Source organism: Pseudophryne corroboree, chromosome 2 (genome assembly GCF_028390025.1).
Source record: "Pseudophryne corroboree isolate aPseCor3 chromosome 2, aPseCor3.hap2, whole genome shotgun sequence".
Taxonomy (NCBI): Eukaryota; Metazoa; Chordata; class Amphibia; order Anura; family Myobatrachidae; genus Pseudophryne; species Pseudophryne corroboree.
The window spans coordinates 894,664,025-894,681,926 of record NC_086445.1 but is presented as its reverse complement, the minus strand read 5'-3'; the positions used below and the strand labels follow the sequence as shown (position 1 = coordinate 894,681,926).

At 46.9% G+C, this 17,902-nt stretch overlaps 1 protein-coding gene across 1 annotated transcript in view; it reads right to left on the bottom strand.

Moving 5' to 3' along the window:
* Positions 1-17,902, bottom strand: part of LOC135049969 (tapasin-related protein-like) — a 63,033-nt gene that overhangs the window by 31,493 nt on the left and 13,638 nt on the right. The window contains exon 3 of the mRNA XM_063956016.1: positions 9,718-9,969. Within this exon, the coding sequence (XP_063812086.1) occupies positions 9,718-9,969 (252 nt within the window). The remainder of the gene's footprint in view (positions 1-9,717; positions 9,970-17,902) is intronic.

Below are 17,902 nucleotides of genomic sequence, written 5' to 3'. Positions count from 1 at the left end.
CTAGACTCAGAGTGAGAAGGTGTTGCCAGACTGTGTTTGGCCCCTAGCAACAGCCACAGCACTAGTACTGGGTTGCTGCTCCTGTTCTTCTATAGACTGATCCACATACATAATCTTCATGCTAGGCTGTTTTAACAGGGCACCTAGCCCTGCACAATTTTTAAAGGGCAAAATGTTCCCTGCTCCATGCTAAAACAGTCTGCCCATTGCATTGCTGCCACCCCGTGAATAGATGCCATGTGCCCGCAGATGGCATCAATTCACATTAAAGGAAGAGCTTGGGGAACTCTGCAACAAAGGTGAGGTTGTGGAAGACAGTTTCATGTCAAAGACCATGGCAAGATTGGGCACCGCAACAAGACACAAGGTAGTTACAGTAGTTATACTGCATCAGCAAGGTCTCTCCCAGGCAAAGATTTCAAAAGAGACTGGGCTTTCAAGATGTACTGTCCAAGCTCTTTTGAAGAAGCACAAAAAAGGGCAACCTTGAAAACTGTAGACACAGTGGTCAGCCAAGGAAAAAGTGCATCAGATGAAAGACACATCATGCTTATTTCCATTCGAAATCAGAAGATGTCTACCAGTGCCATCAGCTCAGAACTGGCAGAAACCAGTGGGACCCAGATACACCCATCTACTGTTCGGAGAAGTCTGTCCAGAAGTGGTCTTCATGGAAGATTTGTACAAAAAAGCCATACTTCATCATAGTAAATACTCCTAGTACATGTATGATAATTTTACCAGATTATTAACACCAATGCACTGTAGAAAATAGACCATAGTCATGTGCAGTATATTGTAACATATGTAGAATGTATCATTCAAATGCATAGTCAGGTAGTGGAGCTCACCGGGGTTTCCCCTGTACCACTGTGGGCCAGTCCAACCCTGCCTCCACACCCTAACCCTCTGGCGTCCTATGTGAAATGGAGCCCAAATCTCAGAGGGAGGGGCCTTTTACAGAATCCAAAACATGCAAGATCTGACACCAAGATGACATTTTGCCTCGTCTGGGTTCAGTCACAGAAAGCCAAACCCGCACATCTCTACAAAAGAGTAATACACTGTATAATATTTTGCCCTCCATATCAACTATAATTTTAAAGATGCCTGATACAGATGTATGAAGTCTGAAACAATTAAGCAGAAGCAGCTGACTTATAGATTGTGATACAACTCCAATGCTTGCGCACTACTCGTTGGCCTTCCCTCCCACCTAGAATATGCTAAAAAGGAGAGTGCTTAGCTTACCGCTGTTTGTCACTGTACTGCTTTGCAATCTATAGGGTTAGCAACACAGGCGCTTTAAGAGAAGAGGGGGTTCATGTCCAGTCTCCAATTGAGCCCCCTCCTCTCTTGCGGGCATTGTGCCTGAGTCTACTTCGCATGTGCACGTCTTTGGGAAGATGGCGCCTGCTCCGTGTTCCCGGGGACATCTGTATTGCGCATGCAGAAAATAGTCACGGTGCCCATTTTCGGTGTGATTTTTACTGCTCTGCAGCAAGAGCCGGGTCGACAGAGAAGTGAATATAGTTAAATGGGTGCAGGGTTTTCAGTGTGTGAGTCTACCTGGTCCCACGTGCACCGCACACCTTGCACCTATTATAGATACGCCAGTGGCTAGCAATATGGTCCTCACGCTTTAATTCCCCCAAGGTGGAAAAGCAGTGCACATGCACAGACAGACGTTGGAGATATCTGCTGTGGACCACAGCAGATATTTGGGGGTCCCATAATATTTGCGGGTACCAAAAATGGCTGTGTTTGTGTAATTTCTCACAAATATTACTTGATAAATAGGCCCCTAGGGGTGAATTCCGGTTTTCACAATAAAAACAGGGCTTTTATTGCAACCCACAATAATAAGAATTTACTCACCGGTAATTCTATTTCTCGTAGTCCGCAGTGGATGCTGGGAACTCCGTAAGGACCATGGGGAATAGACGGGCTCCGCAGGAGACTGGGCACTCTAAAAGAAAGATTAGGTACTATCTGGTGTGCACTGGCTCCTCCCTCTATGCCCCTCCTCCAGACCTCAGTTAAGGAAACTGTGCCCGGAAGAGCTGACACAACAAGGAAAGGATTTGGAATCCAGGGTAAGACTCATACCAGCCACACCAATCACACTGTACAACTTGTGATAACCATACCCAGTTAACAGTATGAACAACAACTGAGCCTCAGTAACAGATGGCTCATAACAATAACCCTTTAGTTAAGCAATAACTATATACATGTATTGCAGAGAGTCCGCACTTGGGACGGGCGCCCAGCATCCACTACGGACTACGAGAAATAGAATTACCGGTGAGTAAATTCTTATTTTCTCCGACGTCCTAGTGGATGTTGGGAACTCCGTAAGGACAATGGGGATTATACCAAAGCTCCCAAACGGGCGGGAGAGTGCGGATGACTCTGCAGCACCGAATGAGCAAAGGCAAGGTCCTCCTCAGCCAGGGTATCAAACTTGTAGAACTTAGTAAATGTGTTTGAACCTGACCAAGTAGCAGCTCGGCAAAGCTGTAAAGCCGAGACCCCTCGGGCAGCCGCCCAAGAAGAGCCCACCTTCCTTGTTGAATGGGCTTTTACTGATTTAGGATGCGCCAATCCTGCCGCAGAATGAGCTTGCTGAATCGTGTTACAGATCCAGCGCGCAATAGTTTGCTTTGAAGCAGGAGCACCCAGCTTGTTGGGTGCATGCAGGATAAACAGCGAGTCAGTTTTCCTGACTCCAGCCGTCCTGGCTACATAGATTTTCAAAGCCCTGACTACATCTAGTAACTTGGAGTCCTCCAAGCCCCGAGTAGCCGCAGGCACCACAATAGGTTGGTTCAAATGAAACGCTGATACCACCTTAGGGAGAAATTGGGGACGAGTCCTCAATTCTGCCCTGTCCATATGGAAGATCAGATAAGGGCTTTTACATGACAAAGCCGCCAATTCTGACACACGCCTAGCCGAAGCTAAGGCCAATAGCATGACCACTTTCCACGTGAGATATTTTAGCTCCACGGTCTTAAGTGGCTCAAACCAGTGGGATTTCAGGAAATCCAACACAACGTTAAGATCCCAAGGTGCCACTGGAGGCACAAAAGGGGGCTGAATATGCAGCACTCCCTTAACAAACGTCTGAACTTCAGGCAGTGAAGCCAGTTCTTTTTGAAAGAAAATAGATAGGGCCGAAATCTGGACCTTAATGGATCCTAATTTTAGGCCCATAGTCACTCCTGACTGTAGGAAGTGCACGAAATCGACCCAGCTGGAATTCCTCTGTAGGGGCCTTCCTAGCCTCACACCAAGCAACATATTTTCGCCATATACGGTGATAATGTTGTGCTGTCACGTCTTTCCTAGCCTTTATCAGCGTAGGAATCACTTCATCCGGAATGCCCTTTTCCGTTAGGATCCGGCGTTCAACCGCCATGCCGTCAAACGCAGCCGCGGTAAGTCTTGGAACAGACAGGGCCCCTGCTGTAACAGGTCCTGTCTGAGAGGCAGAGGCCATGGGTCCTCTGAGATCATTTCTTGTAGTTCTGGGTACCAAGTTCTTCTTGGCCAATCCGGAACGATGAGTATAGTTCTTACTCCTCTCTTTCTTACTATCCTCAGTACCTTGGGTATGAGAGGAAGAGGAGGGAACACATAAACCGTCTGGAACACCCACGGTGTCACTAGTGCGTCCACAGCTATCGCCTGAGGGTCCCTTGACCTGGCGCAATATTTTTTTAGCTTTTTGTTGAGGCGGGACGCCATCATGTCCACCTGCGGCTGTTCCCAATGGTTTACAATCTGCGTGAAGACTTCTGGATAAAGTCCCCACTCTCCCGGGTGGAGGTCGTGCCTGCTGAGGAAGTCTGCTTCCCAGTTGTCCACTCCCGGACTGAACACTGCTGACAGTGCTAGCACGTGATTTTCCGCCCATCGGAGAATCCTTGTGACTTCTGCCATCGCCATCCTGCTTCTTGTGCCGCCCTGGCGGTTTACATGGGCGACCGCCGTGATGTTGTCTGATTGAATCAGCACTGGTTGGTGTTGAAGCAGGGGCTCTGCTCGACTCAGGGCGTTGTAAATGGCCCTTAGTTCCAGTATATTTATGTGTAGTGTAGTGAAGTCTCCTGACTTGACCACTGTCCTTGGAAGTTCCTTCCCTGAGTGACTGCCCCCCATCCTCGGAGGCTTGCGTCCGTGGTCACCAGGACCCAGTCCTGTATGCCGAATCTGCGGCCCTCGAGAAGATGAGCACTCTGCAGCCACCACAGCAGAGACACCCTGGCCCTTGGGGACAGGGTGATCAACCGATGCATCTGAAGATGCGATCCGGACCATTTGTCTAACAGATCCCACTGAAAGATCCTTGCATGGAACCTGCCGAAGGGAATTGCTTCGTAAGAAGCCACCATCTTTCCCAGGACTCGCGTGCAGTGATGCACCGACACCTGTTTTGGTTTTAGGAGGTCCCTGACCAGAGATGACAATTCCTGGGCCTTCTCCACCGGGAGAAATACCTTCTTCTGTTCTGTGTCCAGAATCATGCCCAGGAAGAGCAGACGCGTCGCAGGAATCAGCTGCGACTTTGGGATATTCAGAATCCAGCCGTGCTGTTGCAACACTTCCCGAGAGAGTGCTACGCTGACTAACAACTGCTCTCTGGACCTCGCCTTTATAAGGAGATCGTCCAAGTACGGGATAATTATAACTCCCTTCTTCCGAAGGAGTATCATCATTTCGGCCATTACCTTGGTAAATACTCTCGGTGCCGTGGACAGACCAAACGGCAACGTCTGGAATTGGTAATGACAATCCTGTACCACAAACCTGAGGTACTCCTGGTGAGGTGGGTAAACGGGGACATGCAAGTAAGCATCCTTGATGTCCAGTGACACCATAAAATCCCCCTCTTCCAGGCTTTCAATAACCGCCCTGAGCGATTCCATTTTGAACTTGAACTTCCTTATATAAGTGTTCAAGGATTTTAAATTCAGAATGGGTCTCACCGAACCGTCTGGTTTCGGTACCACAAACATTGTGGAATAGTAACCCCGTCCCTGTTGAAGGAGGGGAACCTTGATTATCACCTGCTGGAGGTACAGCTTGTGAATTGCCGCCAGTACTACCTCCCTTTCCCTGGCAGCAGCTGGCAAGGCTGATTTGAGGTAACGGCGAGGGGGAGTCGCCTCGAACTCCAGCTTGTATCCCTGAGATACAATTTGTACAGCCCAGAAATCCACTTGTGAGCGAACCCACTGGTTGCTGAAGTTTCGGAGACGCGCCCCCACCGCACTCGGCTCTGCCTGTGGAGCCCCAGCGTCATGCGGTGGACTTAGAGGAAGCGGGGGAGGATTTTTGTTCTTGGGAACTGGCTGCCTGGTGCAGCTTCTTTCCTCTACCCCTGCCTCTGGGCAGAAAGGATGCGCCTCTGACCCGCTTGCCTTTCTGAGGCCGAAAGGACTGTACATGATAATACGGTGCTTTCTTAGGCTGTGAGGGAACCTGAGGTAAAAAAGTTGACTTCCCGGCTGTTGCCGTGGATACGAGGTCCGAGAGACCGTCCCCAAACAATTCCTCACCCTTATAAGGCAAAACCTCCATGTGTCTTTTAGAATCAGCATCACCTGTCCACTGCCGAGTCCATAATACTCTCCTGGCAGAAATGGACATTGCATTAATTCTAGATGCCAGCAGGCAAATGTCCCTCTGTGCATCCCGCATATATAAGACGACGTCTTTTATATGTTCTATGGTTAGCAAAATAGCATCCCTGTCGAGGGAATCAATGTTGTCTGACAGGGTATCAGACCATGCGGCTGCAGCACTACACATCCATGCTGAAGCAATAGCAGGTCTCAGTATAGTACCTGAGTGTGTATACACAGACTTCAGGATAGCTTCCTGCTTTCTATCCGCAGGCTCCTTTAAGGCGGCCGTATCCTGAGACGGCAGTGCCACCTTTTTTGATAAGCGTGTGAGCGCCTTGTCCACCCTAGGGGATGTTTCCCAACGTAACCTGTCCGTTGGCGGGAAAGGGTACGCCATCAGTAACCTCTTAGAAATCACTAGTTTCTTATCGGGGGAACTCCACGCTTCCTCACACAATTCATTTAATTCATCAGATGGGGGAAAAGTCACTGGCTGCTTTTTCTCCCCAAACATAATACCCTTCTTGGTAGTAACCGGGTTAATATCAGAAATGTGCAATACATTTTTCATTGCAGTAATCATGCATCGGATGGCTTTTGTAGACTGTGCATTTGTCTCATCCTCATCTACACTGGAGTCAGACTCCGTGTCGACATCTGTGTCTACCATCTGAGCTAACGGGCGTTTATGAGCCCCTGATGGCCTCTGAGACGCCTGGGCAGGCGCGGGCTGAGATCCCGGCTGTCCCAAGGCTGCTGCGTCATCGAACCTTTTACGTAAGGAGTTGACACTGTCTGTTAAGACCTTCCACATATCCATCCAATCCGGTGTCGGCCCCGTCGGGGGCGACACCACACTTATCTGCCCTTGCTCCGCCTCCACGTAACCCTCATCAAACATGTCGACACAGCCGTACCGACACACCACACACACACACACAGGGAATGCTCTGACTGAGGACAGGACCCCACAAAGTCCTTTGGGGAGACAGAGAGAGAGTATGCCAGCACACAGCGCTATATAACACAGGGATTTACACTATAATGAGTGATTTTTCCCAATAGCTGCTTATTATCTTATTTGCGCCTAAATTTATGTGCCCCCCCTCTCTTTTTTACCCTTCTTGTACAGGATACTGCAGGGGAGCGTCCTTCCAGCGGAGCTGTGAAGAGAAAATGGCGCTGGTGTGCTGAGGAAGAAGGCCCCGCCCCCTCAGCGGCGGGCTTCTCCCGCGTTTTGTATATCTTAATGGCGGGGTTTTTTGCACATATACAGTTTTCCAGACTGTATTGTGCATAATGTGCCAAAAGGTATTCTTATTGCTGCCCAGGGCGCCCCCCCCCCCAGCGCCCTGCACCCTACAGTGACCGGAGTGTGTGGTGTGCAGTGGGAGCAATGGCGCACAGCTGCAGTGCTGTGCGCTACCTTAATGAAGACCGGAGTCTTCTGCCGCCGATTCCATCTCCTTCTTCTGTCTTCTGGCTCTGCAAGGGGGACGGCGGCGCGGCTCCGGGAACGGACGATCGAGGTCAGACCCTGTGTTCGAACCCTCTGGAGCTAATGGTGTCCAGTAGCCTAAGAAGCACAAGCTAGCTGCACGCAGGTAGGTTTGCTTCTCTCCCCTCAGTCCCACGTAGCAGTGAGTCTGTTGCCAGCAGATCTCACTGAAAATAAAAAACCTAACAAATACTTTCTTTACTAGCAAGCTCAGGAGAGCCCACTAGGTGCATCCAGCTCTGGCCGGGCACAGATTCTAACTGAGGTCTGGAGGAGGGGCATAGAGGGAGGAGCCAGTGCACACCAGATAGTACCTAATCTTTCTTTTAGAGTGCCCAGTCTCCTGCGGAGCCCGTCTATTCCCCATGGTCCTTACGGAGTTCCCAGCATCCACTAGGACGTCAGAGAAAAGCTGCTACTCAATTGTCCACGATAAAATTTCAACAATAATCCTCCATAGATTTACCTAAAATTTTACTTCACCACCTCTGAGCAGGTGATAATCTTGGGAAAATACCTATTTTAAGGTAAAAATTTCAGGATTTGGTTCAGAAACCCTGAAACACCCCCCTGAATGACTATTTAGGCACTTAGCACTGTTTAATTATTTTTAACTGGCCAATACTGATGTGTAATGATGGAAATTGGGGTACATATACAGTAACAGCCATTTGACACAATTTAAGTATGGCAAACCTTTTTTTATGAACACTAATAGTCTTCTATACTATTTTCCTATATTGTTTGGCTTTTTTTGGGGGGTACAGCCAGATTTCCCCATTTTCTCTTACATTTTTCTTTGTCTTTGATGACAAGAATTATCCCAAAAATCCTGTTTTCACAACTTGCAATTGAATAGGGTGAATCGCAGGAGCACAAAAGCACACAATAAGCCGATTTTGCAGTCATTTCACTATGTAGTGCCTGTGAAAAGTCTGAGATCAGTCAAATTCCGCGTTATTGTGACAAATTGAATTCCCCCCACAGACAGTTAGTAACCCAATGAACGTCAGTTTCTCTATACCAAATACGTGGCACTGGTGAGAAGATTGGTGTTCAACAGACAATCATAAACACAGATTCCAAGACACTAGACCAGTGGTTCCCAAACTGTGTGCCTAGGCATTCTGGGGTGCCTCAGGACACTTGCAGGGGTACCTTGGATTGGTGATCCAGGACCAATTTGAATTATTAATGATCAATGTAAAAGGCAAAACCAGTGTTGGTGGCTGCCAATCATAAAATACAGGTTGAGTCTCCCTTATCCAAAATGCTTGGGACCAGAGGTATTTTGGATATCGGATTTTTCCGTATTTTGGAATAATTGCATACCATAATGAGATATCATGGCAATGGGACCTAAATCTAAGCACAGAATGCATTTATGTTACATATACACCTTATACACACAGCCTGAAGGTCATTTTAGCCAATATTTTTTTATAACTTTGTGCATTAAACAAAGTATGTCTACATTCACACAATTCATTTATGTTTCATATACACCTTATATACAAAGTCTGAAGGTCATTTAATACAATATTTTTAATAACTGTGTGTATTAAACAAAGTTTGTGTACATTGAGCCATCAGAAAACAAAAGTTTCACTATCTCACTCTCGCTCAAAAAAGTCCGTATTTCGGAATATTCCGTATTTCGGATATTTGGATATGGGATACTCAACCTGTATATGGACAAACAGAAGCAATTCCTGTCCCACACCACACAATTCAACCTAAGGATGACATATAACCACAATTTGCTTAATTTAACATTTACTCTAAATATCTCAATAAAAAACTTTTGGCCTAGGGGTGCCGTGAAAATTTTTTCTGATACTCTAGGGCGTCGTGATTCAAAAAATTTGGGAACCACTGCACTAGACAATGGAATGGCTCATTAAGATGAACGAAAATTAATTTCCCAAGTAAAACAAAATCTGGCCCAATACTTTAGGATTGTGCAACACAAATGATCAAAAGCCACCATGATAGATCAGATACTTACGTGAACTGTATTTACAATCAGTAATGACTGGTTTTGCATGTGAAAGGGCTACAACTGTTGTTTCAAGGTGAAAATTATGCTGATCAGCAGGGCCGGATTAAGGTCTGTGGGGGCCCCTTGGCAACAAATTTGTGGGGCCCCCACACACTGTCCTCACAACTGCAAAAAAACACATTGGAGTAGGAGGACAGCATTTACCCGTCTCCTCTCTGTCCTCCTCGGCAGCTGAGACGTTCCATTACAGCTGTGGCCGCTGAGGAGCTTCACTCACAGAAGTCTCGCCAGATAATGTCAAATCTCGCGAGACTTCACACTGCAGTGAGTGAAGCTCCTCGGCGGCCGCAGCTGTAATGGAACGTCTCAGCTGCCGAGGGGGATGGAGAGGAGACAGGAAAATGCTGTACTCCTACTCCAATGTTTTTTTGCAGTTGTGAGGACAGTATGTGGGGGCCCTGGGACGACCGCCCCATCGTAAATCCGGCTCTGCTAATCAGTTTTATTAATACCCCTTTCCCACAAAGTATAAACACCTTTTTATTTATCCTTCAGCTTGCTTTGTTTTTCTTTGTGATTACCTAGCACAGGGCGTGTGTCATCTTCTTTCTCTTCTACCGATGGGGTCTCAGAAAGTCTGGTGAAAAATGCTGTGATGTGAAACTTGTCACCCCTGTGCTGTACTCTTCCGATGTACCAAGAGTCCAGGGTGTTGCCTCTGGTTGGTACCCCTGGCCACAGGATCTGTGTGTTGTCTGTGAAATAGGATTTGATCTCACAATGTAGATCTTCTGAATCCTCCTTTAAAAAGGGCATCAAATTCACTGGTGAGTCTGCAAGAAAAAAATAAATAAAATCATGTTACATTGAAAAGACATTAATAATAGTCAAAATTACTTTAAGCAGTACAACATAACACACAGGGGGAAAACAGGATTTTAATACCTACCGGTAAATCCTTTTCTCCTAGTCCGTAGAGGATGCTGGGGTTCACTTCAGTACCATGGGGTATAGACTGTTCCGCAGGAGCCATTGGCATTTTAAGACTTTTTCAGGGTGTGAACTGGCTCCTCCCTCTATGCCCCTCCTCCAGACCTCAGTATAGGAACTGTGCCCAGGGAGACGGACATTTCGAGAGAAGGATTTACTTTTAAGTTAATGATGAGATTCATACCAGCTCACACTTCAACCATGCCGCACACATGGCATTTAACAAAACACACGCCAACAGGCATGAACCTTACAGCAACTTGCTGAAACATTTTTAACATAACAACTGCAGGTAAAGTACGCACTGGGCTGGGTGCCCAGCATCCTCTACGGACTAGGAGAAAAGGATTTACCGGTAGGTATTAAAATCCTGTTTTCTCATACGTCCTAGAGGATGCTGGGGTCCACTTCGGTACCATGGGGTTATACCAAAACTCCAATACGGGTGGGAGAGTGCGGATGACCCTGCAGCACCGATTGACCAAACTGTAGGTCCTCATCGGCCAAGGTGTCAAATTTGTAAAACTTAGCAAACGTGTTTGCCCCTGACCAAGTAGCTGCTCGGCAAAGTTGAAATGCAGAGACCCCCCGGGCAGCCGCCCAGGATGAGCCCACCTTTCTAGTAGAATGGGCATTCACAGAATTCGGTATCGGCAATCCTGCCGTGGAATGACTTAACTCAGCCCCATCTTCATGCAAAACAAAGTAAGGGCTCTTGTGAGACAAGGCCCCTAACTCAGACACCCTTCTTGCGGATGCAAAGGCCAACAGCATGACCACTTTCCAAGTGAGAAATTTCAACTCTATCTTCTGGAGAGGTTCAAACCAATCCGATTGAAGGAATCGCAACTCCACGTTAAGATCCCATGGTGCCACAGGAGGCACAAATGGAGGTTGGATGTGTAACACCCCTTTCACGAATGTCTGAACTTCTGGAAGGGAGGCCAACTGTTTCTGAAAGAAAACAGACAAGGCCGAAATATGGACCGTGATTGAACCCAATCGTAGGCCCGCATCCACACCCGCCTGGAGAAAATGGAGAAAACGTCCTAACTGAAACTCTTCCGTTGGAGTCTTCTTGGTTTCACACCAAGACACATATCTTCTCCAAATACGGTGGTGATGTTTAGACGTTACTCCTTTCCTGGCCTGAATAAGAGTGAAAATTACTTCTTTGGGAATACCCTTTCGGGCTAGGATCCGGCGCTCAACAGCCATGCCGTCAAACGTAGCCGCGGTAAGTCTTGATACACGCACGGCCCCTGCTGCAGCAGGTCCTCGCGAAGAGGAAGAGGCCGAGGATCTTTTATGAGCAACTCCTGAAGATCTGGATACCAAGCCCTCCTTGGCTAGTCTGGGGCAATGAGGATCGCTCGAACTCCCGTTCTTCTTATGATTTTGAGAACTTTTGGTATCAGTGGAAGTGGAGGGAAACATATACCGACCGAAACACCCACTGGGTCACCAGTGCATCCACTGCAATTGCTTGAGGGTCTCTTGACCTGGAACAATATCTCTGAAGCTTCTTGTTGTGACGAGACGCCATCATGTCTATTTGAGGAATTCCCCAAAGACCTGTCAACTCTGCGAAGACTTCTTGGTGGAGTCCCCATTCTCCTGGATGGAGATCGTGTCTGCTGAGGAAGTCTGCTTCCCAGTTGTCCACTCCCGGAATGAAAATTGCAGACAGAGCTTTTGCATGTCTTTCTGCCCAGAGGAGGATCTTTGACACCTCTGCCATTGCCGCTCTGCTTTTTGTTCCGCCCTGACTGTTTATGTACGCGACTGCTGTTACATTGTCCGACTGGATCTGTACGGGTTGATCTTGAAGAAGGTGCACAGCTTGTAGAAGGCCGTTGTAAATGGCTCTCAACTCCAGAACGTTTATGTGAAGACAAGTTTCTCGACTTGACCATCTTCCTTGGAAGCTCTCCCCCTGTGTGACTGCTCCCCAGCCTCGGAGACTTGCATCCGTGGTCACCGGGATCCAGTCTTGAATCCCGAACCTGCGTCCCTCTAGGAGGTGAGAACTGTGTAGCCACCACAGGAGTGAATTATATTGACTCCTTGCTGTCGAAGGAGGACCATCATCTCCGCCATCAACTTGGTGAACACCCTCGGTGCCGTGGAGAGTCCGAACGGCAACATCTGAAATTGGTAATGACAATCCTGCACTGCGAATCTCAGATAAGTTTGATGCGGAGGATAAATGGAAACATGTAAGTAGGCATCCTTTATGTCCACTGACACCATGAATTCCCCCTCCTCCAGACTGGAAATCACTGCCCTCAGAGATTCCATCTTGAACTTGAACCTTTGCAGGTAGAGATTCAGATTTTTCAGGTTTAGAATTGGTCTGACTGAGCCATCCGGCTTCGGAACTACAAATAGGCTTGAATAAAACCCTTCTCCTTGTTGTAACAAGGGAAACAGGACAATGACTTGTTCCTGACACAATTCTTGTATTGCTGTTGCTACCACTTCCCTGTCCGGGACAGAAGCTGGTAAGGACGATTTGAAAAATCGGCATGGGGGAATGTCTTGAAACTCCAGTTTGTACCCTTGGGACACTATTTGTACGACCCACGGGTCTAGGCCAGATTGAACCCATAAGTGACTGAAAAGTTTCAGACGTGCCCCCACCTGAGCGGACTCCCGCAAGGGAGCCCCAGCGTCATGCTGCAGGTTTGGCAGAAGCAGAGGTTGATTTCTGCTCCTGTGATCCTGGAGACACTGTGGGCTTTTTTCCTTTTCCCCTTCCTCTACCCGCAAAGAAAGGGGAACCTTTACCCTTTTTGTATCTATTGGGCCGAAAGGACTGCATCTGACAGTGATGTGTCTTTTTCGCTGGTGCAGGAGCATAAGGCAAGAATGTTGACTTACCTGCGGTAGCCGCAGAAACTAAGGCATCCAGCCCATCTCCAAACAAGGCCTCACCTTTATATGGGAGAGCCTCCATATTCCTTTTGGAATCTGCGTCAGCATTCCATTGGCTAATCCACAACGCCCTCCGTGCGGAGATTGCCATGGTAGCGGCTTTTGATCCCAAGAGACCAATATCTTTCATGGCTTCTAGCATATACGCAGCAGAGTCTTTGATATGACCTAACATGAGGAGTATCTCGTCTCTATCTATTGTGTCAATTTCTGATGACAAGTTCTCTGACCACTTTTCAATAGCATTACTCACCCACGCACAGGCAATGGTAGGCCTGAGTAATGTCCCATTGGCCACATAAATAGATTTTAATGTATTCTCTAACTTGCGGTCCGCCGGCTCTTTTAGTGAAGCCGTCCCAGGCGCAGGGAGAATCACCTTTTTTGTTAACCGTGACAGGGCACTGTCTAAAACAGGGGGTGACTCCCACCTTTTCCTGTCCTCTGCAGGGAAAGGGTACGCTACCTGAATTCTTTTTGGAATCTGAAACTTCCTTTTCAGGGTTTACCCAGACTCCCTCAAATAAACTGTTCAGTTCATGAGATGGAGGGAAAGTTACATTAAGCTTCTTTTCTTTATAAAAGTAAGCCTTCTCCTGTGGTAAAGGAGGTGGCTCCGTAACTTCTAAGACCTCCTTTATAGCCACAATCATGTATTGAAGGTTTTTCACTAATTTTGGATCTATTCCCCTGGAATCACTAGTGTCGACATAGGAATCAGTGTCCGTGTCGGTATCAGTTTCTACTATTTGTGCAAATGACCTTTTATGTGACCCAGATGGATTCCCTGTGGATGAAAAAGCAGAACTACTAAAAATCACATCTTCCACGGATTTTCTCCAGGTTTCTGCATGAGACTCAGACTTATCCAATCTCTTACTTATATGATTCACACTATCACGTAATTCTTTCACCCATTCAGGCTCATGGTGTGCCGGCAGCGCCACCACATTACAACTCTGTGTCCCTAAAATGGCTCCCTCAGGGGAAGAGCTCCCTGCCTCAGACATGTCACACACGTGCACAATCACACCACAGACACTCCGGGGCTTATAGGGGACAGACCCACAGTAAAATCTGTCAGAGGACACAGATAGGGACTTGCCAGTTCACAACTCAGCGCCAGTGACTAAAATCCCTGTGTCATGTAAAATGTCTACAGAGACCTTTAGCGCTTTTACAATGCCAAATAGTATAATTGAGCACTAATATACACTCTGCCCCCCGTTTTTTTCACCCTGATACTTGATTCAGAAGTGGAGGACCAGCGTTTCTTCCCCTGCAGCCTGCCTGGAGAAAATGGCGCTGAGCAGTGTGCTGGCTGACTGAGGAGGAAGCCCCGCCGCCTGTAATGGCGCATTTCTCCTCAGAAATTATCACAATATTTTTTATACTGGCGGGGGCGTAGGACTGTGCCACGGCATCATATGCTACATTTTGCCAGTTAAAGAGTAGGTTTCATGCTGCCCCTCCCCCCCTGCTGTGCCTGTGTTATGGAAAGCATGTTCGCGCAGCGTTCCCACCCGCTGCGTGGTACCTTGAGCCGTCACGATGACTGGAGGTCCCTCTCTGCAGAACTCCGGTAATACTACTCACCCGTCTTCTGACTTCTGGCTCTGTTAGGGGGTTGACGGCGTGCTGTGGGAGTGAGCGCATAGCCGCAGCTAGTGTTCAGTACCCTTCAGGAGCGAATGGTGTCCTGTCAGCAAGAAGCAGAGCCATGAAACTATTCAGGAAGTTGGTTCCTACTTCTTCCCTCTAAGTCCCACGAAGCAGGGAGACTGTTGCCAGCAGCTTCCCTGTAAAATAAAAAACCTAACAAAGTCTTTTTAGTGAAACTCAGTAGAGCTCCACTAGAGTGCGACCAGTCTGCCTGGGCACATTTTCTAAACTGAGGTCTGGAGGAGGGGCATAGAGGGAGGAGCCAGTTCACACTCTGAAAAAGTCTTAAAGTGCCCATGGCTCCTGCGGAACCATCTATACCCCATGGTACTGAAGTGGACCCCAGCATCCTCTAGGACGTATGAGAAATTCAAATGTTTGAAAAGTCGGTTGGGTGTCTGTTATTTCCTGTCTATTAGATAGGAAAAAACAGACACCAAACTGAGGGGCAGATTTATTAAGCCTGGTTAAGTGATAAAGTGGAAGGTGATAACGCTCTAGCCAGTCAGCTCCTAACTGTCATTTTTCAAACCCAGCCTGTGACATGGAAGTTAGGAGCTGATTGGCTGGTACTTTATCACTGTGCAATTTATCACTTCACCAGGCTTAATAAATCTACCCCTGTACATTTGAATCTCCACCACAAAACATTTACACAGGAAATACATCAGTAATGAATTCTATTGGGCTTATACAGTAAATGTGCTCTGCAAAGGCTCATGCTCCTACACCTTCCCATAAAAAAGGGGCAAACTTAAAGTATTTGTTACATTGACTTCAATGTAATGTTTGTGCTGCTTTATTACGTTTTCACCAGCAACTTTTACACCAAGAAATGTCTGTGCACGCCCTTTTATGGAGGGTTTTCCAGAGAACAATAAGAGGCCAACTGCTAACATACCGTCATATCTGCTTAACAAGCCATCATTCGCAATAACACGTATAAAACCAGCAGCATGCGCCTGCATTTCCATCTCTTAATACTACTTTTAAAATAACATTTGAACACCACCTGGGGATAAATTTATTAAACAGCATCTTTTCCAAACAGCCTTCTCCACGGTTCCGGACATGCGGTTTAGAACCAGGAGCTTATTGCATTCAATATTACAGTCATTTTAAGTCCAGCAGCCAGGACTGCTAAGAAGCAGGTTCTTAGTAAATATACACAGAATCCCCCCCCCCCCCACACACACACAAAAAAAAGTCCCTAGTTCTGGGGAGCACAGCCAATGGATGATCGCACATGGCTACTCCCCATAGTGGTGCACAATCCTATGATGGACCCCTTGTGTATCCCCCCCCCCCCCCCACCAGTGGATGCTTTGACCGGGTGTCCTCTCTTTCCCCTCTGTGTGTACAAGACTGCCCTTACTCAGTCCCAGCATTGGTAATATCCATTAAGCATTATATGTACTTCCTCTGAGAAACCAACAATCGAAGGGGGTAATTCAGAGTTGATCGTAGCAGCAAATTTGTTAGCAGTTGGGCAAAACCATGTGCACTGCAGGGGGGCAGATATAACATGTGCAGAGAGAGTTAGATTTGGGTGGGTTATTTTGTTTCTGTGCAGGGTAAATACTGGCTGCTTTATTTTTACACTGCAGTTTAAATTTCAGTTTGAACACACCGCACCCAAATCTAACTCTTTCTGCACATGTTATATCTGCCCCACCTTCAGTGCACATGGTTTTGCCCAACTGCTAACAAATTTGCTGCTGCGATCAACTCTGAATTAGGCCCTAAGTGAGAATATAACAGACTTGCAGTGAAAGTGAATGTGGATCCTATCTACCGATTTCTGTGACTAATGCAGTGTACATGTGCAGAATGTTATGTTACACAGCAATTCATTACAGCACCAAAGGACACTCTGGCTGGAGTCCTAAAGACAATCTAGCTGTTAACACTCCACAAGACTTTGCAATATACAGGTATATTCAATTGAAGTCGGATCCACTCCGACGGAGAGGATCCGACATGTCACTATTCAATAGCGGGCCATTTCCCCTCCCATTCCGACCATTCATTGCTGCCCTCTCGTATGGGCGAAAATGGGTGCTCGCCAGCGGTGGGGTCGAAAACACATGAATGAGCAGAGATTCCGCTCATGCATGTGTTTTTCGACTTGTCAGAATTTCCGACAGGGCGGAAGAACGGCGCTTCAGTTGAATATTGAAGTGTTGGAAAGTTCCAATTATCAGCGGAAAGTGCAGTCTTTCTGCCCTGTCGTAACTTCCGACCATTATTGAATACTCCCCTTAGTGTGTTTTGTACTGTACATACACTAAATAGAGTTACCGGTATATAAGGACAGTCTTTGGAATCTACAATGGTCATATATGGGATTATTTCTATGCAATTGCAGTAGTTTTATTATTCATTTTTTTCAATTATATTGTGTGTGTAAAAAAAAAAAAAAGTTTTAGATGTTATATTGTTTATGGTTGACACTTTATGCTAACGATGCACCCCTCTAGTGAGGTTACTCACATTACATCTTGCCCATTTTAAATATTTTGGTAATTCAGTGTTACCAGTAGGAAGCGTCATTTTAATATCTGTAAGATTTATAATTTTTGCGCTCTGTATATTCTTTAGGTGTATTTGTCTAGCTTGCTTATACCTAGGGCCGACTCTGCCTCTCAGCACCTCCGGACAGGAGATCTAGCGGCCGTGATGCTGGCTGCCAATATGCCGACAGCTGCATCCAGACCACCCGTCTGCCGGTAGCGGGGCGAGGGCCAAGAGTCCCCTTGTGGGCTCACTACACTCGCCACACTGCTCACCCCATAAACTATTCCCATTCTATGGGTGTTGTGGACACCCAGGAGTGGGAGTAGTCCTGTAGCGCCGGTACTCCATCTGGCGGCATTGCCGGCTGTTGGGATTCTAGTGTCGGTATCCTTAACATTGATTTATTTATTCTGGAAACAGAGTATACCACCTAGACGTTTTATTCCACATGATTGGGGCCGTTAAAAAACATTCTATAAGTACAATGAAATAGAAGTAATTAAATTGATGCATGGTGTTATTCTGCCATCTGCTGGATGTAGTTCAGTAGTACACATCTAAAGCAACCCTTATGTATAACAGCTATCTGATTTTGGAAGTGGTTTTAGAATATATTGTCATTTATAGAATGCAGTAATTACACGATAGTGCTCTTACTGT